This window comes from Diabrotica virgifera, chromosome 6, assembly GCF_917563875.1.
Source record: "Diabrotica virgifera virgifera chromosome 6, PGI_DIABVI_V3a".
NCBI lineage: Eukaryota > Metazoa > Arthropoda > Insecta > Coleoptera > Chrysomelidae > Diabrotica > Diabrotica virgifera.
Genome location: NC_065448.1, coordinates 80824014 through 80849513, shown reverse-complemented (window position 1 = coordinate 80849513; position 25500 = coordinate 80824014). Strand labels below are relative to the sequence as shown.

The 25500-nt window shown below is 31.7% G+C and overlaps 2 protein-coding genes across 4 annotated transcripts in view; one reads left to right on the top strand and one right to left on the bottom strand.

Moving 5' to 3' along the window:
- LOC126886472 (uncharacterized) overlaps positions 1–25500 on the top strand; it is a 614879-nt gene that overhangs the window by 257946 nt on the left and 331433 nt on the right. The window lies entirely within an intron of this gene.
- On the bottom strand, positions 913–24067 carry LOC114335759 (perlucin-like). The gene is made up of 4 exons (XM_028286053.2): positions 23902–24067; positions 12205–12302; positions 4234–4342; positions 913–1208 (listed from the first exon to the last, which is right to left on the bottom strand). Exons 1-4 carry the CDS (start codon positions 24017–24019, stop codon positions 949–951), a joined length of 585 nt encoding a protein of 194 aa, XP_028141854.1. The 5' UTR covers positions 24020–24067; the 3' UTR covers positions 913–948.

The window sequence follows — 25500 nt, the reverse complement described above, 5'->3', positions numbered from 1 at the left end:
GTCCGCAGGTTCAAACGCACCAAACATTTTGAACTTGTGTGATAGTGATAAATCTATAAAAATGTCAGTTTAAAGTCGAGCAGTGAACCTAGCCACAACAGTGAAGTGTGCAACAGTCACTATTATATTCTAAAGTGAACCGTTGGGAATCCCTAGGACAGTGACAGTACAGTAGTAGATTAAATTAAAAAACTCATACAGAAGTAAAGACTTCAAATTGTATTCTAGTATAAAATAGTTTATTAAAAACTATCTAAAATGTCATCCAAATGGATTGAAAACGTTTTCGTTCTAATTCAGAACAGCTTCAGTACATTCTGCTGAGTAGTTTGAAACTAGCACACTATTTAAAGTGGTAACCCTATAATATATGGTTTACATATTATCTAATAATATAATATGATGACTACAAGTCGATGTTGTTGTATTTAATATAATACATGCTCAAAGGGCAACATGCTTCCCTGCTAGAAAATGCTAGGTACTTGCCAGTTCAATGGGCACAGACCAACTCAGTGCCCATTGAACTGGCAAGTACCTAGCATTTTCGAGCAGGGAAGCATGTTGACCTTTCAGCATGTATTATATTAAATCTAACAACATCAACTTGTAGTCACCATATTATATTAATAGATAATATGTAAACCATATATTATGAGGTTATCACTTTAAATAGTGTGCTAGTTTCAAACTACTCAGCAGAATGCACTGAAGATGTTCTGAATTAGAACGAAAACGTTTTGCAATCCATTTGGATGACATCTTAGAGAGTTTTTAATAAACGATTTTATACCAGAATACAATTTGAAGTTTTTACTTCTGTATGAGTTTTTTAAACAATGGTATACAGCCAACTATTGGGATTTTTCCCATTGATTTTAAATTAAAAAACTTGAAAAAAATAATCAAATGTACTGATAATGATAATGTTTATTATTTTTAAGAATATTACAATCTTGGTGGTCCTCTTCCAGTATTTTGACAGTCGTATCTTTCGCAAATGAAGTAAAAGCGGACATCGCATGGTCTGTCATTCCATTGTAACTGTTCATCAGCTTTCCAAAGTTGTAAACATTGTTCTCCAGTTAGAAAATCAGGTTGACCTTTTGACCAATTTGTGTACCTTACTAAATCGCCATAGGGGAACCATACGTACTTAATATCGTCGACTAGTCTCGTACCTGCTGTCCAATATTCAAAACCTTTGTCTGAAACACAAAAATTTCCATTTAAAAGTCACCCAGTAGAAATATATTGAAAGAAGCAGTTTTAGATGATAGAGACTTAAGAATCTTATATAATTTATATTATAACCAAACTGCCAATATTAAAGTGGATGACCAATAGACAGAGGCAGTCTTCATAGATAGAGGAGTGGGGAAAGGATGCATTCTGTCCCCGGTGTTGTTTAATATACTCTGAATATATCTTCGAGCAAGCGCTTAAAGAACTACAGTAATGCGTATTAGTCAACGGAGTGCGTGTAAACAACATTAAATATGCGGATAACGCAGTAGTTTTTGCAGATAATCTAGATGATTTATAAAGAATAATGTCGCGCATATCAGATATAAGTAAACAAAGTACATGGTAGTTAGTAAGCGCGAAATATTAAATACACAGCTTTTGATTAACCAACAACCACTTGACAAGGTGGACAGCTGCACATACCGAGAAAAGCCTGGAAATTATTTTCATAATTGTAGGTGCACCGCTAGATGGCGTAATTGAATATCAAAAATTAAAAAATCTAAATTTTACAAAACTTGCCTAATGAAAGGGAACTGGAAATCCGATCATCGTATTCTTCATAAAATTCTGCGCATATCTTATTTTACAAGTTTAATGCTACCTTTGCAAATAAGAGATGGGGGTGAGTGCATGGGAACCTTGTTATGAAAAAATGGCATAAGTCCAGTTTTGCTAAATCGAAATTTGCAAACTTGGTCTTGTTGAAAACAGCTCTTTTTCGTCAATGTAAGAGGTATAATTTCGAACCAGCTTACTAAGTAATAGGGATGCCAGCTAGGAGGCGTTATTTAATTTTTTTTTGAAATCTAGGTTTCCTTGGAAAATATTAAATACAAGTATGCATTTTTAATCATATATTACAATATTAGACCAAATAAGAAACATAATAGCGAAAACCGCATGTCGATACCTTTTTTATATCTCGAGATATCTTACGAAACGTGTAAATTTAACATTTAACTACACACGCTTGCGTATTTTGTACGCCAGATATAAGAATTCTACTGCAAATATATTTAAAAATTTAATTTTTGATCTTGTTTATCTACCTAACCTATCACTGGAATGTGCTTTACAATTGGTTTTAGTTTCGTTATAATCGGCGTTCTGGGAAGATCGTAATTTACATTTTAGTATTTGTTGTTTCCGGTGGTGGACAATATACGCCACGATTATAGTCATATAAGTAGTAATATAAGTACATCTTTCAATTGTTTTTAAGTCATTATAGCACAAAATATATTTTTCTTTATAAACAATACTGTTTCTCATGTAAAAAATCACATTAAAAAAAATTATTAGTAATTTTATTTATCATGGAATCAGATTCCAGTTATAAATCCCAATTGGCTTACTAAGAAGGAACTCCAAGTATTCGCTGATGCCGAATAAGGTTTATAACAAACATCTAAGCGTATTTTTTAAACAAAAAAAACAAATCCGCTGTTTTTAAGTGTATTTTAAGTGTAGTTATGCTATAACTTGATGCGCGGGTAGCTAAAGGTTAAAAAAATAACTTGCTGTCACCTGTAAAGGAAGTTAAGGGAAAGTAGTGTGCTATGAAGAAAACAAAGAAACATTTTCCAGATATCAACGTATATTATAGGGATTTTTAACTCTTCTCATTTGTTTCGAGCCTCTGTCATATATGTTGTATATTAATATTATATACGAATTATACGACATATGACAGAGGCTCGAAACAAATGAAAAGCGTTGAAAAGTCCTATTAATTAAAACAACAATAAGACAAACAACACTATAAAATATAATACAAAAATAAAAACAACTATTTAGTGACGACCTAAATGTTCACATTGTTGGTCATCATTTTCGATGCAAGCATTCACTCTCTCAAGAGTAGATTGAACAGTAGTCTCAATTTCTGCTCTCGAAATGCTTTGAATGGCGTTTTGTATTCTCTGGATCATGTTTTCTCGAGTAGTGTAGTAGTAGTGTAGTAAATATTTGCATCGAAAATGATAGGCAACAATTTGGCCAGTTTGAGACTACTGTTCAATCTACTCTTGAGAGAGTGAATGCTTGCATCGAAAATTATGACCAACAATGTGAACATTTAGGTCGTCACTAAGTAGTTGTTTTTATTTCTTTGTTATATTTTATAGTGTGACTTGTCTTATTGTTGTTTTAATAAATTATATTTATATACGTTGACATCTGGAAAATGTTTCTTTGTTTTCTCCATAGCACACTACTTATATTTAACTTAGTTTACCGCTGACAGTAACAGTTATGTAAAATGTAAACGTTTCTTAAGATATTTCTGGATAGAAAAAAGGTATCGACATGCGGTTTTCGTTATTCTATTGCTAATTTATTATAATTTTATAAAACAGGATTAAAAATGCATAATTGTATTTAATATTTTGCAAAGAAAACTAGATTTCTGTAAAAAAATTAAATAACGCTTCCTAGCTGGCATATTACTTATCAGACTGGTTCAAAATTATAATTCTTGTAATTTTCAAAAAAGATCTGTTTTCAACAAATCCATTTTTTCATAACAAGGTTCCCATTCACCCCCACCTCTTATTTGCAAAGGTAGAATACGACGATCGGATTTCCAGTGTCCCTTCATCAGGAAAATTTTGTAGAATTTAGATTTTTTAATTTTTGATATTCAATTACGCCCTCTAGCGGTGGACGCACAATTACGAAAATAATTTCCAGGCTTTCCAAGAGGCAACTTTTGTTATAATTTTTTTTTTCTCAAATTTGTACTATCAACGGTTCCTGAGATATGGCCGAGAGCCATTCTTATTGGGACACCCGGTACATCTAATTTGTTATAAAAATTACTAATAAGTGCTGGTAATGTACTTGTCTCCAATTTCTCCAAAATATCGATAAAATAATAACAAAATACTCTTTTACAAGTTAATAAATTAAATCTATCATCATTAACCTATTCTCGTTATTTTTCATTCTTCACTTTTGGCGTGTATTTGACATAATACTTACTGGCCTGTTTTATATATCCGTAAATTACTTCATTCTCTTCTGCTGAGTTGATGGTAAGTAGCTGCATATGCATTTGATGGCAAAAGTCTATTGCTTCAAACCAAGTTGCCTAAAATGAATATTAAAAGCATTTATTATATTGATTAAAAATAAACTTAAAATTTAGTTAAAAAAAAAAGGTAACTGATAGATATAGCAAACGGACAATAATGAAATTGCTTTTCGCATATTTCTTAAATTTTAGCTGCTAGTTACTTCAGAAATTAATTATTATAATATCATCCCTTGGGATAGATATTTTATAGTGTCAGAGAGCATAAGCCGAGTAGTAAACATCGGGACTTTTCCCAGACGGGTCCCGGTGAATTCGTAACTATTTTAATCCCCCATCCTAATTACAGGCCAACTGGTAACTCTGGCGCGCAGGTAATTATTCGGTAACCCACCAAGTACCGGTGAATTTGTAACTTTCTTTTCTAAGTAATTACTAACGATGTTGATTGATCTAATACCGGTATTCCAGGTATGTACTTGTATAAATTACCCTCTTTGAAGGTGGTGTAAAAGTTATTCATCATGTAGGTATTTTCTCTTGGACGAGTTACATGAGAAAGTCGAAATAAATTTTGTTAAAATGGCTGAAATACTTGTAACAGATTTCGTAATAAGTGAACGTGGATGCCAAAGAATTGTTTATAACTTTGAAACAGAGCTAAGGCCGCTTAGATAATCCGATTTTAATTATGTAAAGTGTATTGGATAGGTAGAGTGCCTCTTTATATGTAACAAAATTAGCAAACTTCTAAATGATCTACTTTTTGTTCAGAAAGTCTTTAAAAAATTTGAACTTTTTTTAAAAAATTTAGATTGCAAAATTATTATGCAAAATCTGTCTGGTCGATTTTAATGAAATTTGGTGGACGATTTAAGTACATATGATAAGGATTTTCTGTGTGAATTACGAAGGTTCTAAGTGCAACCAAAGTTGTTGAAAAACACTGAAGAGGCTTATTTTGCCCCCTTATTTTGTATTTATTGCTATTTTACAGAAAGGGTAATAATTTTTAGACAATTAGGGTAGACATTTTTAACTAGTCGTATATCATACAAAATTCAATTATCTTTATTTTATTTTCCTACAACTTTGCTCCAAAATGAATCGTTTTAAAGTTATAAGCAAAGAAAATAGAAAAAAATCAACGTTTTTCGAAATTTTTAAATATTTAATTTTTTTATTAATGTTCCGGGCATATTTGAGAAGGAGCATAAGTCAATTATTATTATTGAAGTTGTCACCTAACTTGATCTGCAAAAATCCGAATGCCACCTCGCACATCCGCAAATAGACGTTTTTTTACAGATCCGCCCTGGTCTATCTATACATATCATATTGTTTCAATTATGTTATTAAGAGATTTCAATTTTTGTTATTTTTTTATAGGTACAGATAATACACAATATGTTTTTGAGCAAACCAAGAACCATTCGCTTACATAATATGCTATATGCCCCTTGTTGGCTTAATCCGTTACTGTTCAAATTTATTTCTTACCTTTAACCTATCTACTTGGGGTATTAGAAGTAAACAATGGTTTCGAATTCACCTGTATAAAGTTGCGGGTTGGGAGGGTCAGGTAGTAGAAAAGTTACGAATTGGCCGGTGTATATTTTGATTTGAAAAAATTTGTCATTAAGAGTTACGAGTTGGCGCGTGTCCCACCAGACTTTACAGCAATATTTGCCTAATTAATGAAAACGCTAAATTAGGCTGAAAAATCAGACTAATTAACGCACATGCTCCTACAGAAGAAAAGATAATAGACAAAAAATTCTTGTGGGAGATATGAATACGAGAGTATGAAGAGAAGATTATATGACGATAACAAGTGATAAAAGGATGCATAAAGAAAGTAATGACAACGAAGAGAAAATATTAAAATTTTCAATGAGACATAACCTTAAAAGAAGAAGTACACAATTTGATCATGAAGATGTACATGAAATGACCTGGATTCCCCCTCATGGAAAAAGGAGAAACCAAATAGAACATGCTCTTATTGAAATAAAACAAAAAAGATCCATGACTGATTGTAGAAGCTACACAGAAGCAGAAACTGACCATATATATTGAATAGTCAAACGTTCTTTAAGAAATTTCCAAACAACCAAGAAAAGGAAAATAACGGAAAATTTAAGGAGGAATATAAACTAATACAAACGTCCATGATTCAAGCGACAGAACTTACCATTGGTAAAATAAGAAAAGGAAAGAGAGAACACTAATTTGATGCGGACTGCAAAATATTCCTAGTGCAAGGAACAACGTAAAAATTTAAAATAGAAATAATCAGCCCTGTGATGGATGACCGAAGTTATCGTTAACGTAAAGTTATCCTGTAGTTATGTTATAACCATCGAATTGGTGTGATGTATCATACTTAACTATTTGCGTTATTTCTTGGTCACTTTATAACGCGACGTTAAACCTCAAGTTATGAGATAACTCTGTAGTTATGCAAGGTTAGGTTCATCTTTTGACTTGTTTTTAGACAGAAATCAAGTGAATTTAGAAGCTAGTAATTTAATAATTAAGAATAGAAGGGTAATACAATTTTAAAAATTATACAAAAATCAAATCAAGCGATATAAGTTGAAATTTTATTTTAAGTACCTACTGAGCTTTCTATCCAGAGTTGCCAGATGATATTTTATAAATCCCCCACTTAGAAACTGAAATTCCCTGAAATTGAAGCTCAAATACCCCAAAGTCCCCAAATTTAAATTGTTGCCGCATTTTAATAAATTATTAGTCAAATGAAGAGAACAGTAAAGCAAAATTCATACTAAAATATCAACGAGGGCCATGGAAATAATTCATAGTTCCTATCGTCTTCGATTATATGGAAGTACAATATACAGTTCTATGTACATTCGCAAATTTAATTTACCATGACCCCTTAAAATCATCCATAGTTTTCCGCTCCCAAAAAATCCCACTACAATTTCTGCTTAGAAAAATTTCAATAGAAGCTTTCAAATTAACTAAAAATTTTGGGAAAATACACCAATCTGGCAACCCTGTTTCTATCTACCGTTTGAAAGCAACTTAGAAACACCAACGAACCCAAACAGCTGTTTGCTGTTCGGTCATCGGCGGTAGCCGACGACGGGTATGTTCGGAACAATCTCTCGCGCTCACTCCAACTTGTACTATTTGTACATAAGGTTCTCTTTGTTACTTCAAAATTTGTTCCTCAAAACTTCTTTCTAATATAACGTTGATGATAAATAACTATCTCATAACTGCGAGCGATACATCACACCAAATTTTACCTATATAGTTATGGGCACGTTATTCCTGAGAGTTATCTTAACTTTAACTCAAACGTTAAAATTAACTTCGGTCATCCATCACAAGACTGAATATATAAAAAAGTAAAGAGAATTAATTATAAAACCCAAAGGAGAGAAGCTAAAAGATTGTGCAGACAAAAGAAGAGACAATAACTGGAAAAACAACTAGAAATAATAAGAGACAACTATGTCCAAAACGGAGTGAGAAGTTTTTATCAAGTTCAATAAATTACAAGAAACAAGTTGTTTTAGACGACAAAATCACCATAAAATAGGTTAAGTAAAACTGTCAACAATTATTCTTCTTTTTTTATTTGAGTTTTGGTTGTTCGAATTTGCAGTGTTGCCGATGCACATTCTTCTCGTAGATATACGATATAAGTATAACATTTCGAAACACATTAAAAAATACACATTCAGATTCGTATACGAAAATTTTTTAATTCGAGTTAAGTCATATACGAAAAAATTCGATTGAATTCGAAAATACGACCTTTCTGAATCATCCACTGGTAGATTGTTCTCAGAGAAGTGAATGAGATTTGGCAGCCTGGGCCGTTTGGCAATCTGATCGATTAAACTGTTAAATAATCTTTCAATAAATTTTATAAACTTCATCCAAGAATTTCTAAAATAACTTCCGATATAAAAACTGTCGCTTTGTTGGTGTTGAAAGAAAAAGTTTAGGTACATGACTAAATGCTATACAGTTATGAGAGCGCTAATAACTGGCAAAATAACGCAAAAGGTGTTATACAGGGTGGCAAAAAAGTCTGGCAACACGGTAATTTCTCGGAAACCGCTAGAACGATTTTTATGGATTTTGGTGGGTGAGGGTCTTTTAATGCGGCCGATATTATAGTGGTAATTACATTGTTGTCAAATCTTCCGTTTTCCTGGAAATATAATGAACTTTCTTATTTAAAATAGAACACCCTGTATATTTTTTTCGTTTTGGAATTCTTAAGGGATACTTAGTATTTTCTGTACGATATTCCCTACACCTATTTGCCATAATTTCGAAGTTATTGCTACATTTATTAAAAAATCAAAATTTTAACAATTTATAAAAATCAATTTTTTCGGCCCAGGTAGACATTATTTTAAGTCATTGTAAACACATCCTTGGGTCATTGTGAACAAAAAATGTCTGTTGTAATTTTTCTCTAAAGTTAATCTTTTCCGAGTTATAAAAAATTTAAAACAGAAACAAATCGAAAAATGACGATTTTCTAGGTTCAAAAATATAAGTAAAAAATATTACTTTTGAAACTACGAAGTGCCTAAATTCAATTTCCAGCCCTATTTTATCAGCTACCGATAAGAAATTTGGTCTTGTTTCATTTTAAAATATTATTTTTTAGTTGTTAACGCAATCCGATCGCCCGTTTTCTCATATGCGCTTCAATAATAATTAAAAAGACAATATTTTTGAATAAAATATGCCAAACATTCTTATAGGTGTCTGATAGGAGAAGACTTGATCTTATATTTAGGTACTTTGTAGTTTCAAAAATTATTTTTTTTTACTTGTGTTGAACCTTAAAAATCGTCATTTTTCGTTTTTTTCAGTTCTAAATTGTTTATAACTCGAAAACGATTAACTGTCGAGAAAAATTACAAAACCTTTTTTGTTCCAAATGATCCAAAGGACCTAAAGTAATGTCTACCCGGAAAAAATTGATTTTTATAAATTGTTTTAATTTTTTTTTAATAAATATAGCAATAACTCAGAAATTATTGCATTTAGGTATAGCAGGGAATATTATATGAAAAATAATCAGTATCGCTTAAGGATTCCAAAACTTAAAAAATATATAGGGTTTTCCATTTGAAATAAGAAACTTCATTAGATTTCCAGAAAAAGAGAAAATTTGACAACAATGTTATTACCACTATAATATCGGCCGCATTAAAAGTCCAAAATCTATAAAAATCGTTCCAGCGGTTTCCAAGAAAATAACGTGTTGTCAGACTTTTTCGCAACCCTGTATATATAGATAAAAATAAATGAAACTAGTAGAGTTGGAAAAATTAGCGATATAAACGAATAAATTTACATTATATTAATTGTTTCCCACTTTTAGACGTATCGGACGAGTTTGGCAACTAACATTTTGACAGTGACCAGTGACAGTTTTAGTTGAGATACTCCTCTGATACGTCTAAATGTGTGAAACAATCAATATAATTTAAATTTATACGTTTGTATCACTAAATTTCCCACATCGACTAGTTTCATCCCTTTTTATCTCACAACTTAATACGTTTTCCATCTTTTGCGTTATTTTGTCGGTTATTAGCGCGCTCATCACTGTATTATGAACAAGGAACAATATTTAACTAACTACTGAAGAAAGTGTTATACAGGGTGTTTCATTGGGAAACGGAAATACTTTAATTGTAAATAGAGGTCACCAAGGCGGTTCTAGGTATACTGCATTTTTTGCAGTACCGACTTTTATAACCGAGTTACAGGGTGTTTTATCGATTTTGCCAATTTCTTTCCTAAGCCATAACTTTAGAACCACCCTGTATATTTTTTTGATATTTGGTACACATGTGTGTCATCCAAAACCAAAACGACTGACATAATAATCACAAGAAAAATCCAGGTCAGGATTAATAAAAAATTATAAAGTAATTGTGACCTTAAAACAACACCCTGTATATTGAAATTCTGAAAATCTGTTTGCATATTTGAAAAGAGCACAAAAACTAAGTCTAATCGTTCGCTTCAATTTTTTGCCAGACAATTTTATGACTTTAATTTTAAAATTATAGGTATTGAATTTTTCAAGAACTCTGACATTAAAAAGAAGGTATTATTAACTTTTAATTATAAATTATTAAAGCTATTGAATAAATACTTATTTTAAAATTAATCAATAGTTATTTACCACATTGGAACGACTCAATTATTAATCACAAGAAATATCCAGGTCCGGATTAACAAAAAAAAAATAAAGTAATTGTGATCTTGAAGCAACACCCTGTATATTGAAATTTTCAAAATTTGTTTGCACATTTGAAAAGACCACAAAAATCTGAGTTTATCGGTTTGATTTAATTTTTCGTGAAGGAAATTTAATGACTTTAATTTTGAAATTAAATATATTGATAATTTTAAGAACACTGAAATTAAAAAGCAGATTTTTAAAGCACTTTTAACAATAAATTATTAAAGTTATTAAGTAAATACCCATTTTAAAAATAACCAATACTTATTTACGACATTCGAATGACTCACTTACAAATCACAACCAAAATCCAGGTCCGGATTAATAAAACAATATAAAGTAATTGTAACCTTGAAACAACACCCTGTATATTGAAATTTTCAAAACCCGTTTGCACATAGGTATGAAAAGAGCACAAAAAACTAAGTTTAATCGTTAGCTTCCATTTTTTGGCCAGACAATTTAATGAATTTTTTAATGAATTTAATTTTGAAATTATGTCGAAATTTTTAAGAACTCTGGGAACTCATAATAAAAATTTCGATATAATTTCAAAAGTAATGTCATTAAATTGTCTGCACAAAAAATTAAAGCGGGACATTAAACTTAGTTTTTCGTGCTCTCTTCAGGTGTGATAACGTATTTTAAAAATTTCAATATACAGGGTGTTTTTTCAAGGTCAGAATTACTTTGTATTTTGTTGTTAATACGGACCTGGATTTTTCCTGTGATTAGTAAGTAAGCCCTTCTAATGCTGTAAATAATACCTAATTATTTTTAAAATTAGTATTTATTCATTAACTTGAATGCTTTATTAATAAAAGTGCTTTAAAAACCTGCTTATTAATTTCAGGGTTCTTAAAAATTTGAATATATTTAATTTCAAATTTAAAGTTAATAAATTTTTGCACAAAGAATCAAATTGAATCTATAAACTCGGATTTTTGTGGTCTTTCCAAATGTGCAAACCATTTTTGAAAATGTCAATATACAGGGTGTTGTTTCAAGGTCAAAATTACTTTATGTTTTTTTGTTAATCCGGACCTGGATTTTTCTTGTGATTAATAATTGGGTCTTTCCAATGTGGTAAATAAATATTGATTTATTTTAAAATGAGTATTTATTCAATAAATTTAATAATTTATAATTAAAAGTTAATAATACCTGCTTTTTAATGTGGAGTTTTAAAAAAAATCAATATAATTTCAAAATTAAAGCCAAAAAATTGTCTGGCCGAAACATCGAAGCGAACTATTAGACTTAGTTTTTTGTGCTCTTTTCAAATATGCAAACAGATTTTCAAAATTTCAATATATAGGGTTTTGTTTTAAGGTCAAAATTATTTTATAATTTTTTGTTAATACGGACCTGGATTTTTCTTGTGATTAGTATGTCGGTCGTTTGGGTTTTGAATGAGATATATGTGTACCAAATATTAAAAAAATATACAGGGTGGTTCTAAAGTTATGGCTTAGGAAAGAAATGAGCAAAATCTATAAAACACCCTCTAACTCGGATATAAAAGTCGGTAGGGCAAAAAATTTAGTATACCTATAACCGCCTTGCTGACCTCTATTCATCATTAAAGTATTTCCGTTTCCCAATGAAACACCCTGTATAGTTAAACATTAAAATCTAGTTAAAAATAGTTGGATACCTGAAAGGTGGTGCCAATCCAGTAGCTTTTATTTCCCCAATGTTTGAGAGGAATAACCGGTGATTGGCGATCTCGAAAAACATCTTCCCACTTATCCACTGAAAAATAGAAAATATTTAGGATGTTTTCTGTCGAAATAATATAATTTTTTTAATGGCTTTGGTTTGCTTGATCATTTTAGCCACGATAGATAGTAAAGAAAAAGACTGTTTGACTTGTACACACTTCTATATAAATCAAAACGGGAACTGGTGTATGTTTTCAAAGACTGATAGTGTGTTTATTCACACACTATCAGTCTTTGAAAACATACACCAGTTCCCGTTTTGATTTACGATAGATAGTATTAAGTATAAGAATATTATGTACAATATGCGTACATTCTTATACACAGTTATGCACGCACATATATACATAATATTAACCGGTTTTTTATACATCTCCATTAACTCCTGGTTTGTTCTTCTGTGCCTAAAAATTTTAGAAAAAGTTATTTATAAACAGATATACGATTATATTTTTAAAAATAATGTAGTTACGTGTATACAATCAGGCTTCAGAAAAGAGTTTAGTACAAGGACCCTGCTTCTTGACTTAACAGATAATATACTTCGATTATTTGATGAAGGAAAAGCAACCTCAGTCATATTGCTTGATTTTTCTAAAGCCTTTGACACTATTGATCACGCTCTTCTGTGTGCTAAATTGAAATATTTTGGATTTGATGATACCTCCTTACAGTTTTTCAAATTTTATTTGGTAAATCGTTATCAAAAGGTCATAATCGATAATAATTCATCAGAATTTGCATCTGTCACTTCAGGGGTGCCACAAGGTTCGGTTCTTGGTCCTCTTCTTTTTTCAATATATATTTCCGACCTGTATAAATCTTTAAATAATTTGAAGTTGCACTCTTTTGCAGACGACACACAACTTTATTTCTCTTTTGAACCTAACTCTGTTAATCAAGCGTCACAAAAAATAAATCAGGATTTGGAATCTATTTGTACTTATTCCACTAGACATAATCGTAAACTAAATGCAAAAAAATTTAACTCTTTGTTATATTGTTCAAAAAATTATAAAGCCACTGTTCAGGATAACTTAAAACTAATTATAAAAAATGAACCTCTAAAAAATGTTAATAGTTGCAGGAACTTAGGAGTCATATATGACTGTACGCTACGATTTCAAGAGCATGTCACCCTTTTAGTAAAAAAGTGCTATTTAGTTATGCGTCAACTGTATAGAAGTAAAGGTATTTTAAACTTTGAATTGCGTAAATTACTTTGTGAAACTATGGTAATCTCAATTCTTAATTATGGGCTCTTGGTATTTTATCCTTGCTTAGATCAAGTTACGAAATTAAGGTTGCAAAAAATTCAAAATAATTGTTGCAGATTTGTCTTTGGCATAAGAAAATACGATCGTGTATCATCCAAAATAAACGAACTTCAATGGTTAACCATACATAATTTATACAAATATCACCTCGCCTCTTTGATATATCGAATTATTTCGTCGTCAAATCCTATTTATTAAGGGAATAAATTAGTATTTCGTGGAGAGGCTCATAATCTGGATCTGAGATATCCTCATAGTCTTATGCTGCCAAGATATAGACTAGCTATTTTCCAGAGATCATTTACTTACAATGCTGTTTTAGTGTTTAATAGTTTAACAATAAATTTAAGAGGTAAATCTCTTGAATTCATGAAGCAGCATTATAAGAAATTTTTACTACAATCGCAGTAACGTTATTATTATTATATAGTATATTGTTGTCGTTATTGTTATCATTATTTTTGTTTTTATTTATCATTCTTATCATTTATCACATAACATCACAAATTATTTTCTTTATATTATTTTTCTAGTAGCCACATGACTATTTTTATCATTTCAGTATTATATTATTATTTTATGTCGAATTATAAATTACTTTACATTCTAATTATTTCAAACTAACTTTGTAAACTTGAGGTTAAGTGGAGTAGCTCTAGTTGGACTTCGTCTCATGTATATCGTGTTTGTAAATTTTTGCAGACTAAATAAAGGCAATTTATTATTATTATTATTATTATTCCCCGTTAGCGTTCTTTATACCACCAAAAAGTTTTCTCAGGACTTAGAAGAACAGTTCGTTTAATGATTCTACTGCTTTGCTACCTTTCAACAACGTTCTATCTATTTCTCTTTCTTCGTCTTCTGTATTATTAAGTGCCACTTCAAGGTGCTCAAATTCAGTTACCTTCTCAAATTTTTAATCTCTGCCATTCGTCCTTAGAGTGATCCAGGGCAGCCGCTACCATGTGTGCAAAGTGTGCATCGCACACGAGCGGCCGATTTTGGGGGAGGCCAAAAGCAGGCCACTGATGATAATACCTTTTTTAAAACAAAAATAAATTCAAAACATTAAATAGTAATGATTCAGATATTTCTATAAACTCTAATATTCCAAACAATCTAAACAGAAATGCCATAAAATGTTATTTATTATATGAACTGCCCTTTTGCAGCTGTAGTCATAAAGTAGTTCCGTGAATGCTTTTTAGTTCAAAGTAGCTGGCGGATTTCGGACTTTAAGATATTTGTATCTACGTGGCCCATATGCGATTTTTTCAAATACTGAACATTAATGATTTGTTAAGAGAGTATGATACGACAATAGGATACTTTCCGAGAATTTAGATAAGTGCTTGTTAAGTTGCTCTCATTGAGTAATAAAAAAGTCTTTTTTATTACCAGATGGTTTATTTTTATTACTCGACGGTTGCTATTATGATATTGCTCCTTTATGCTTATGTATTGTTTTGGATAGGGTTATAGTTCAGTCTAAGTTGAGAATTTAATGATTTTAGACACGCTTTTCTTTTGCACACTACTGTATTTCAAATAGGCCTGGATCCCGAGTACCAAAAAAAATTGATTAATAGCAGGCTGAAAACTTGTTAATAGCTTAACTGTGTCTAGTCGGGCAAACTTTGATGTACGTGAACACTAGAACAGGGGAAGTTTTAATTGTGGAACAGGGGAAGTTTAAAAATGTGGAACGTCAGACTATGAAAACGTCCCATGTATTTTGTCGAACAGAGCATCCAATTGATTTGTTACCCTTTCATTAAACTCTCATGCAAAAATCAGACTGATATTACCAACCAACATGATTCCTGTCATTTGACATGTTCTTCGTGTTCCACTCATTAAAATGCCCAGTTGGTGATAAACACCAGTCTGATTTCTGCATGAGAGTTTAATGAAATGGTAACAAATCAATTGGAAGTTATGTCCGACAAAATACATGGAACGTTTTCGTAGTTTGACGTTCCAAATTTTTAACCTGTTCCACAATTAAAACTTCACCTGTTCCAGTGTTCCCATACATCAAAGTTTGTCCGAATAGACACCGTTAAGCTATTAACAATTTTTCAGCTTGCTATTAATCAACTTTTTTTGGTAGGCGGGATCCAGGCCTATATATTTAAATATAGTAAGGTCGAGATCAGAGCAATTATTATTCATATACGCGTTATGGTGTCCTGCATATTTCTTTAAATACTAGTACCTACGTTGAAACGACTAAAGTGTTGGAAGGGGGCGGCAAATATTAAGTTGCACACAGGCGGCCAACACTTTAGCGGCGGCCCTGGAGTGATCCATTTATTTTCTCATTTCTATATACTTGGATTTTTCTTGGTTTATAATCAGAACATTTTTCTAGATTCTTTTTCAAATTTTGTAAACATTTTTCGTAAACAAGTTCTATTCTTGAACGTGTCAGAAACACTAAGTCATCTGCAAAACCTACAAACTGTTGCTTTTTGTTCAGAATTGTGCCGTTTGTCTGGATATTGGTTCCTTTACTTATCTTTTCTATTACTAGATTGAATAAGCCTGTTGACAGGGGATCTCTTCATCTTAATCTTCGATTGATGTTAAACTGATTTGAAAACTTCCTTCTACTTTTGAAATCATGGAGGAAAAAACTTTGGTGTGTCCTGAGTGCGGCAAATGAAGAGAATATGTGCAAGTTCAAACTTTAACTGCAAACATCGTCGAAATTGCTAGTGGAATAGGGGGAAACGGGATCAAACAGATATAATCAAGTGACTTTCAGGAGTTGCTTGGTTAGCAAGATGAAGATTTGACTGAAACCGACTTATTGAAAAAGAAGTCTCAACAAGCACTGGAAACAAGACATTTAATTTTAAAAATCTTAGTGAAAGTATAAGAATGGCATAAGAGCTTTTTGATTTCTTTATGAAATATTGGTCTGAAGCTATTTTCTTGTGAAATCTTATCCATTTGCTATTTTATTTGGGAATAAGTAACAAGTAACTGCCAAGTAAGAGGAAATTACTAAATTCTTTCAACCATTGCCTAAATCTAAATAAACTGGTTTTTTATGTATTTGCTTTTTTATTTCGTCACCTAGGAACGTATACATACCCGGGGGCAGACATAAATTCATTCAACTACTAAAATTTTTTATTTCATTAGTAGTTCCAAAATGACACAAAATCTAGGCATCGGATAAAAAAGTTTATTTGAAGAAAGTATATTTTTTTGTTCTTCTTAATGGCGGTACCGGCTCGTTTTTTTAATATTGTATTTAATAGGAAACTTGCATAAATTTTTAAATATTAAAATGATATTAAAAAACATAAGTTAACATGATCTTAAAACGCTTGCATGCGAAAAAAATACAAATATTTTTAACCCGTACGCTAATTACGACGCTTTGAAAATGCTATAAAATTCAAATATCTTAGGAGGCTCTTGAACGTCCTTCTATTGGTTCGACGTCACTGGCCACGGTCAATCGGGCTAGCTAGTCGGAAACAACGCGATTAGGGTAGGTATCACGGGTATATTACATTTTAATCGTCTTTAATCGAAAATTCCTAGGTATTATTTATGTTCATCTTATATATTGTAATAAGTAGTTCCCCAATCAGCTTAGTTTTAAACTGAAATTGATAAAGTTGAGTGCTACTTTGTAAAGAGCTTAAAACGCATAATATGACGGACGAGGGTTTTTCAAAAGGTCAATCTGACTAACTTACCTACCGTTGATGTCTTCATCGTGGCAACTTTTATAAAAAGTAGTGAAAGCTATTTTATTGGAGAAATGCGAGGTGTCAAGGCAAATAAGTAAGAGTTATTAATAAGCATGTTTAAACCGTTTATAACAATAGTTTGGTACCATTATATTATAGTATACGGTTTACCCCGTGGATTTGATCTACCTACCTCTAATCGAAGGATTTCGTATATCCTGGAAAAGATTACGGTGTAATTTACATTAAAATAAAGATTATATTTTATTGTAATGTTTATTAGTACCTACTGGAGCCTTTCATTATTGTGTTCAAAGCCTTCTGAGAAAAGATTATGGTGATTAGCAGACGTACCGATAGAACGTGTACATAGCCAACAAAATCCTTCTTTACAAAGTTAATAATACGCATAAATAAGAAGAATCATTATTGTTATTTTACAAGTTAATATCTTTATCATCTCAGCTTATACTTACACCGCATCCCTCGGTAGACCGCAAGCTATAGTAGAAACCCGCATACTATAGTAGCACCAATAATTTTTAGTTACTCTTACTTTTATTACTAAAAGTTTTGTTTATTTTTAAGTTACTTGTTTCTTCTTTGTTCTTCAACACAAGAAACGACAAAAGTAATTTCATAAAAAAGAACTTATTGATAAATGTCAACAGAGATAAAATGTTAATATTTTGCCTGTCACAGAAAAAATCATTTTTGCCACAGAGTAAAACAAGATATTTCAACTATATTATTTATCTATGGGCAAACTGCATTAAATGCAATAGCCCACCCCGAACGTGGCCTGTGACGTCAGACCCCAGGTCTCGTTTTTGAAGTTGTTTAAAACGGAAATTTTAGGCGCGGAACTTTGATTAGATGTTGTACGTACACTATTCATTGTTAAGACGTAATATTTTGAATATAACATTTTAAAACATAAATTAACAATTTTATGCAAAAAATTTTTTTAGTGCAAGTTCCCTATTACAGAGTAATTTCCACATACTAATATATTTTTCAAATTGGGCTCTGTACCGCCATTCTTTATTATATTACTAATACGTGTGCCAAATATCCCGAAAAAATATTCAAAATTACAGCCGCAATCTTGGAACGCGTTTTCGCTACCTGTTGATCGCTACTGTTTCACCTTAATATGAATAAATCACATCTAAATTCTTTTATATATTAAAAAGACAACATGGCTGAGTCAAACCATCTTGAGCCCACGTGAACAGCTGAGGAAGACTGTCATTTATTAAAATGATAAAGAAGGAACCACAATCTTAAGCGACCTCTATATTCGTAAATAATAATTAAAATTAATTAAAAAATTGAAAATGACTAAAAAGTCATGTTAGTCCAGAAAGCCACTGCGCATCCGCTAGAAAAAATATTCTGATTCGGATTTTTTGCACAATCTTACTCAAAAAGGACTCCTTTTAACAAATTTGCATGTTGCCAGGACCAAAAGGTGGTCAAAAATTTTTTAAACGTTTTTTTTTTGTTTTTTTCCTAAAATTATTTTTTTTGCGTGGAAAAAAGTTTTTTTAGTTTTTTTGGATCATTCCAAAGAGAAAAGGTCTTTAGAGACTTTTCTCTAAAAATGATAGTTTTTGACATATTTTAAGCCATTAAAAATTGAAAAATTGCGAAATCGGCCATTTTTAACCCCCAAAAACTATGTGAAAAGCTGAAACTTTGAAGTAGATATTCTTTAAACTACAATTGATGAAATCCCGAAGAGTTGTTTGCAATACAATTTTCAAAACTCCTTTGTTTTTTAATTGCTAATTAAGCGTGCGCGACACTATTTTCCACCGACAGTATGGTGCAAATGAAAGGAATAAATTCGTTATTTCGTAAACCGGCGACTTTAAGGAAAAATCCCGAAACAGGTCGATTTTTATTTTTAAGTTATGATATTTTGGCATATATGGTATACTAGTGACGTCATCCGTCTGGGAGTGATGACGCAATCGATGATTTTTTTAAATGAGAATAGGGACCGTGTGGTAGCTCATTTGAAAGGTTCTTTAATTCTCTATTCAGTAATGTAAACATTTACATAATTATTTATACAGGGTGTCCTTCTACTTCTTTTTGTGTCAAATAATTTAATTTAATAAAAAATTTTTGGACACCCTGTATAAACAAATATGTAAATGTTTATATTACTGAATAGAGAATTGAAAAATATTTTAAATGAGTTAGCACACGACCCCTATTCTCATTTAAAAAATCATCGATTACGTCATCACGTCCAGATTGGATGACGTCACTAGTATACCATATACTCCACAATATCATAACTTAAAAATAAAAATCGACCTGTTTCGGGATTTTTTCTTAGAGTAGCCGGTTTACGAGATAACGAATTTATTCCTTTCATTTGCACCATACTGTCGGTGGAAAATAGTGTCGCGCACGCTTGATTAGCAATTTAAAAACAAAGGAATTTTGAATATTGTATTGCAAAAAACTCTTCGGAATTTCATCAATCGATGTTTAAAGAATATCCACCTACCTTGGCAACATTCAAATTTCCAGTTTTTCACATAGTTTTTGAGGGTTAAAAATGGCCGATTTCGCAATATTGTTCAATTTTTAATCGCCTTTATGTCAAAAACTATTATTTTTAGAGAAAAGTCACTAAAGACCTTTTCTATTTGGAATGATCCAAAAAACCTAAAAAAACTTTTTTCCATGCAAAAAAAATAATTTTAAGAAAAAAAAAAAAAAACTTTTAAAAAATTTTTGACCATCTTTTGGTCCTGGCAACATGCAAATTTGTTAAAAGGAGTCCTTTTTGGGTAAGATTGTGCAAAAAATCGGAATCAGAATATTTTTCCTAGCGGATGCGCAGTGGCTTTCTGGACTATGTATAGATTAAATGAATTTTAAGTTAGGTTATATTTACATATACTTCGCGAATAAAAACCTTCTACTGTACTTAACCTCTCCTTGTTAGAGTAAATGAACATGAAAAATAAAAAGGTTTGATAGATCTCCGATATGGAAACATGCCTGAGATAATGAGTACCGAGTCCAATGGATAGATGCGTCAATAGTCATAAAAGAAATGGAATGGAAAAGGAGGGATAAGAAGAAGTCTTTATATTACTAAATAAAGATAATGATTTGGCAAACACATCACCCAAGTAGCAATGTTTTGACGCATTGGTTGTCAGTACAAACAAATGCACTGTATACAACGTTGCCCAAGATTATTTTCAGTTGTTGCGGCCAACGTCCCTTACCCCGACTGACATTACGATGTTACAACGTTAAGTAATACCTTTAGTTTTAGTTATACGGGCAACTAATTTATTACCATTGTGACAACTACATATCACAGTTCAGTTTTTTCAACAATCGCAACGACTTAAATATGTTATAATGCTAAACTAATTTACGCCCTGGCCGACTCTGTAGTTGAGTAGTTGTCTGTCACGTCACGACCCTAGGTGTTGTTCTAGAGGTGTGACACGTTTGCGGCAACTTCCAGAGGAGAAAAAGAATTTCCTTTATAACCTTATTTTTTCTTATTATTATATATTTTATTTTGATCGAAATTTTCGATTTATTTAACAACCTGTTTATTTGTTTTTTTAATAGCTGGTTTCCATTCCATTGTTTTATCAGCAGATTTGAGATTTGATAACCTTAATCTTTGTATCAGCTTTGGCAGACAGGGTTGCCAGGTCAGTTTTTACTCTTTCAGTAGTTTTGTTTTCACAAAATCAGTAGATTCTTTTTAGGCCATGTAAATACAGTAATACAGTGATATGCACACCCGTCCTAAATGTCCCACGAGGAATTCCACAAAATTGAAAACCTAATTATTCCAAACCACCAACTGGTAATTACCATTTTTTAGCTAAAATCTACTAAATCAAAAACTGAAATATACAATATACTTAAGGATTTTTGGGATATATTTGGGATTTTTTATAATAAAAACAACAGCTAACTTAAGGGGATAGGTGCAAAATGTCGTCTGTTAAAATGTTCAATGTATATTAAATGTTTTCATTTTTTGCGAATCCTTAGAAAACTAATAAGTATTTTTGAAAAATTTAAACGCAGAAAGAAAGATTACGTTATTACCGAGGACGTTTATTTTAATAAGTTACAGGGGTAAAAACAGAAAAAAATTAGTGTGACTTTTAATTCCAAATATCTCGTCCAAAAGAAACCTTTTAGTTTTTCTAAATAATGCAGTCTTTCATTCTGCGTTTAAATTTTTCAAAAATACCTATTATAGTTTCCTCATGATTCGAAAAAAATGGATCAAATTCTGTTGAAATATACCAAAAATCTACTAAAAAATATTGCCTACTAGAATTTTTTAAAAAATATCAAAAATCTACCAAAATAGTAGAAATCTACTAAATGTGCCAACGCTGTTAAGGAGAATGATACACTTTTGACACTGGTCACATGACCTCTGTCACCCAATAAGAGGGTGCGTTCTAAAATGGTTTTGATAGTCGGCGCGGCCGGGTTTGGTTGGCGATTGGACTTCTAAGTTGTCTTATCCGTCTAAGGTTGGTAATAAGGTATTTTTTAGTAATATTGGTAATATTGTTTAATGCGCCATTTTGGTTTTACTTGAGATTTTTGGGATGTAAAGAAAATGAAAACACAGAATATAAAAAATGCAGGCATTTTCTGATACCTTTAAAAGCACCATCAATACATTAAATTTATACAGAACATCTTTAACATAAATTTTGACTTTTATATTAAAATTTGATTTTTTAAATTTGCATATTTTTTGTCAAAAATGTCATAAAAAAAGGATCGCGTGTGTTTTTTAAAAGTAAAATATCCATATTTGACGGTAATCTGAGATGCGTTTATAAATTTCACATCAGGTAATAAGTCCTTTATGTATTTATATAAATTTAAATACCCAATACGATGTCAAAAGAGTTTACTTTTTGGTATTCGCATTCACCATACAGGTGTTAAAAATATAGGTAAAAAACATAACTAGTCTGACTCCTTGAGCAACCATTGCACGCGCAGGTGCTTTTTATAGTCACTTCAGTTGTCTTATGCAACGCTTACAAAACGATGTTGCTTAAACAGGAGGTTGCCTAGGCAACGTCAAGACAACTCAAAAATCGTCCACCAAATCAGTGCAGAATAGGGTCGTCTTCTAGGCAATAACAACGTTGTAAGAAAACGTTGCCACGCGGTAGACAACGTTTCGACAAATTGCTACTTGGGCAGTATAATGTAGCCAGATCTGGTTACCAATACTGAAAGACAAAGTTAAAAAATTCAATATCAGTCAGAGGATACAAAAATACCTGTCTGAATTTCACTCAAAGCATGACTAATGCCTATAATTTCGAGGCCAAATAGGCCGAGACTAATGGTGGGTCTCGAATTTAAAAGCAGTGGCGAAGCGTGACTTTTTCTAAACGGTTACAAAAAGCAGATGTAAAAAATCTTATTTAAAAAAATTATTTTGAACCTCACAAATATAAGTTTTTGTTTATTTGGAAAAATGTTAATAACAGAATTGTATAAAGAGGATTTTGTCATTAATCCATTTAAAAAGCGTTTCTCAACGGAAATTATAGAAAATAAGGACAATCAATCTTGCAATTGGGTATTTCTTTGGCAGGTTTTAACCCGCTTCATTGCTGAAAACAGGATGCACTTGTAGCCGAAACTGTTAAAAATAGGTTTACCAATTTAACATCTTCCTGAAATGCATTATCAAGTTATCAACAGTGGTGTCATGGCAAAATTGGCAGTGCGGGAACGCAGTGCCGGAACGCACTGCTAATTTTTGTTTACAAAACCTAAATTCTCTATTATTTTTAACTTTTGTTAACCAGTGCGGGAACGGCGTTCCCACGCGTTCCCACACCATGACACCACTGGTTATCAATATAATCTGGATCATTAAAAAGAACTGTCAATTCTGTTATTAATTTTACTGTGTCAAATTTTTTGTCCAGATAGCTTTAAAAATTGATGAAAGGCTCTATCTGGGAATATTTTTTGTGTTATTTTTAAAATTGTCAAAATCATAATATATTGCCAAACACTCGAGATAATTTACATTAGAAAACCTATTTTTAAGTTGAATAATCATAGTGTCAACAATTTAAAAAAAAAATCGTCAACGACACTTATCCATGTTTAATTACACCGTACACTGTAATAGGTAAGTAACCATTGTAACCATTCGGAGAAGTGGTAACAAGAGTTATATTATCCACAGTCCACAGCACCATAGCGCACCCACGCCTTTGCCTTTCAAAATTTACAGACACGAGCTGTTTCCGCCCGTCCGACCGATTTCGTTACCACAAATTAAAGTGGTAACAAAATAACCTGCAACCGAGTCGCATAAACTCGTCAATATATTCTTGCGTCTAGTTGGCTGTTTACTGAATGACTATTAATTAACACTCATATTTCTATTGTAAAAAAATAAAATGGAATTATTTCACAGTAGTTATAAAATATTTTTATTTGCAAGATTCTTAACTACTGTTACCAATGTCACAGTGGTTACATGGACGCTTCGGCAGGGTTTAAAAGTAATATTGCCCTTCTCTAATATATTATAACCTTTCAAATACAAATATAATAAATAAAAAATTCTTACCCCTGCAAGGGACGGGACGGATGGGCGGCAGCGTAGGATAATCCTTGCAAGATGTTACGAGGGTGCTACCAATAAGGGTCAACACTGACAACAATATAACCGAATTGAATAACGCCATGTTCACTGAAACAATGAATATGTCGAGATATCCATTTTGAGGTGTATATATACCCGATAGGGTTATCGCAAATACTTATTATGAGGATAACGGGTCTGTGTAATTGCTGCCATTTAAATTCACAAAGTCTTTCAGAGTTTTGAATTAATGTGTCCATGTTGATAAAAATATGTTTTTTATGAAATGCCATTTCCCTTAAAATATTATTTGTTGATAGAGAATAATAATATGAATAGACCTGGATATGAAAGTTGATTAATAGCAAGCTGAAAATTTGTTAATAGCTTAACGGTGTCTAGTTGGGCAAACTTTGATGTACGGGAGCACTGGAACAGGAGAAGTTTTAATTGTGGAACAGTTTAAAAAATTGAAACGTCAGATTACGAAAACGCCCCATGTATTTTGTCGGACAGAACATCCAAACGATTTGTTACCCTTTCATTAAACTCTTATGAAAAAATCAGACTGCTTTTACTAACCAACATGATTCCTGTCATTGGCATGTTCTTCGTGTTCCACTCATTAAAATGCCCAGTTGGTAATACACTCGTCTGATTTTTGCATGAGAGTTTAATGAAATGGTAACAAATTAATTGGAAGTTCTGTCCGACAAAATACATGGAACGTTTTCGTAGTCTGACCTTCAAAATTTTTAACCCGTTCTACAATTAAAATACGTCCCCGGTTCCAGTGTTCCCATATATCAAAGTTTGTCCGACTAGACACCGTTAAGCTATTAACAAATTTTCAGCTTGCTATTAATCAACTTTTTTTGGTAAGCGGGATCCAGGTCCAGAAGTTAAATCCAAAAAAGCACATGTACCTACAAACCACAAACAGACGAAGCTTATATCAACGAAATTTTTCGGGCCGATCTGGTCAGACAAACCAGGCCTTTACTGTATTTACTAATTTTGTATAAATATTAATAAACATGTAAACATAAAACTGCTTTTTTGCTTTTAGTTTCGTGTTTAAGGTTTAGGATTTCGTTATAAATTTAATTATTTAGTAGTCACCGGAATTCTCAATATTGATATAATACTAAGTATAATGAAACATCTCAAAAACATTTATTTTCCTTTAAGTTCTCCAAGATGTTCCATCATAATAATATTTTATGCATCTATAAAAAAGTTAGTGGTTGAACATTTTGTGAACATAATATACTCGTCCATAGACTGAGTCCTGGCGAGATGCCAGATGCGTGCCAGATGAATTGTGGTAGGGGAGCCCAAGCGGAGATTTTTGCAGTTACTCGAGCACGTTAGATTATCACATGGGTAGAAACCTTGTACCCTGTGAATGTACCTCTACCATATATTGGCTCTTAATACAGGGGAGTTCGTTAAGGGGGGGCCGAAAAACAAAATCTATCTTTAGAAAAACTCGAAATCGTCATATTAAGATAACGTAAGTTAAGTACATGCATCATCATCATCATAGTCATTAACATCTTAGTAGATGTGTTGTGGTTCATA

Coding starts and splice junctions, on each gene's coding strand:
- LOC114335759 (XM_028286053.2), bottom strand. CDS start 24,019: ATGGCGTTATTCAATTCGGTTATATTGTTGTCAGTGTTGACCCTTATT. Junction 12,303..23,901: donor CCGTCCCGTCCCTTGCAGGG/GTAAGAATTTTT, acceptor TCTATTTTTCAG/TGGATAAGTGGGAAGATGTT. Junction 4,343..12,204: donor GGATTGGCACCACCTTTCAG/GTATCCAACTAT, acceptor TATTCATTTTAG/GCAACTTGGTTTGAAGCAAT.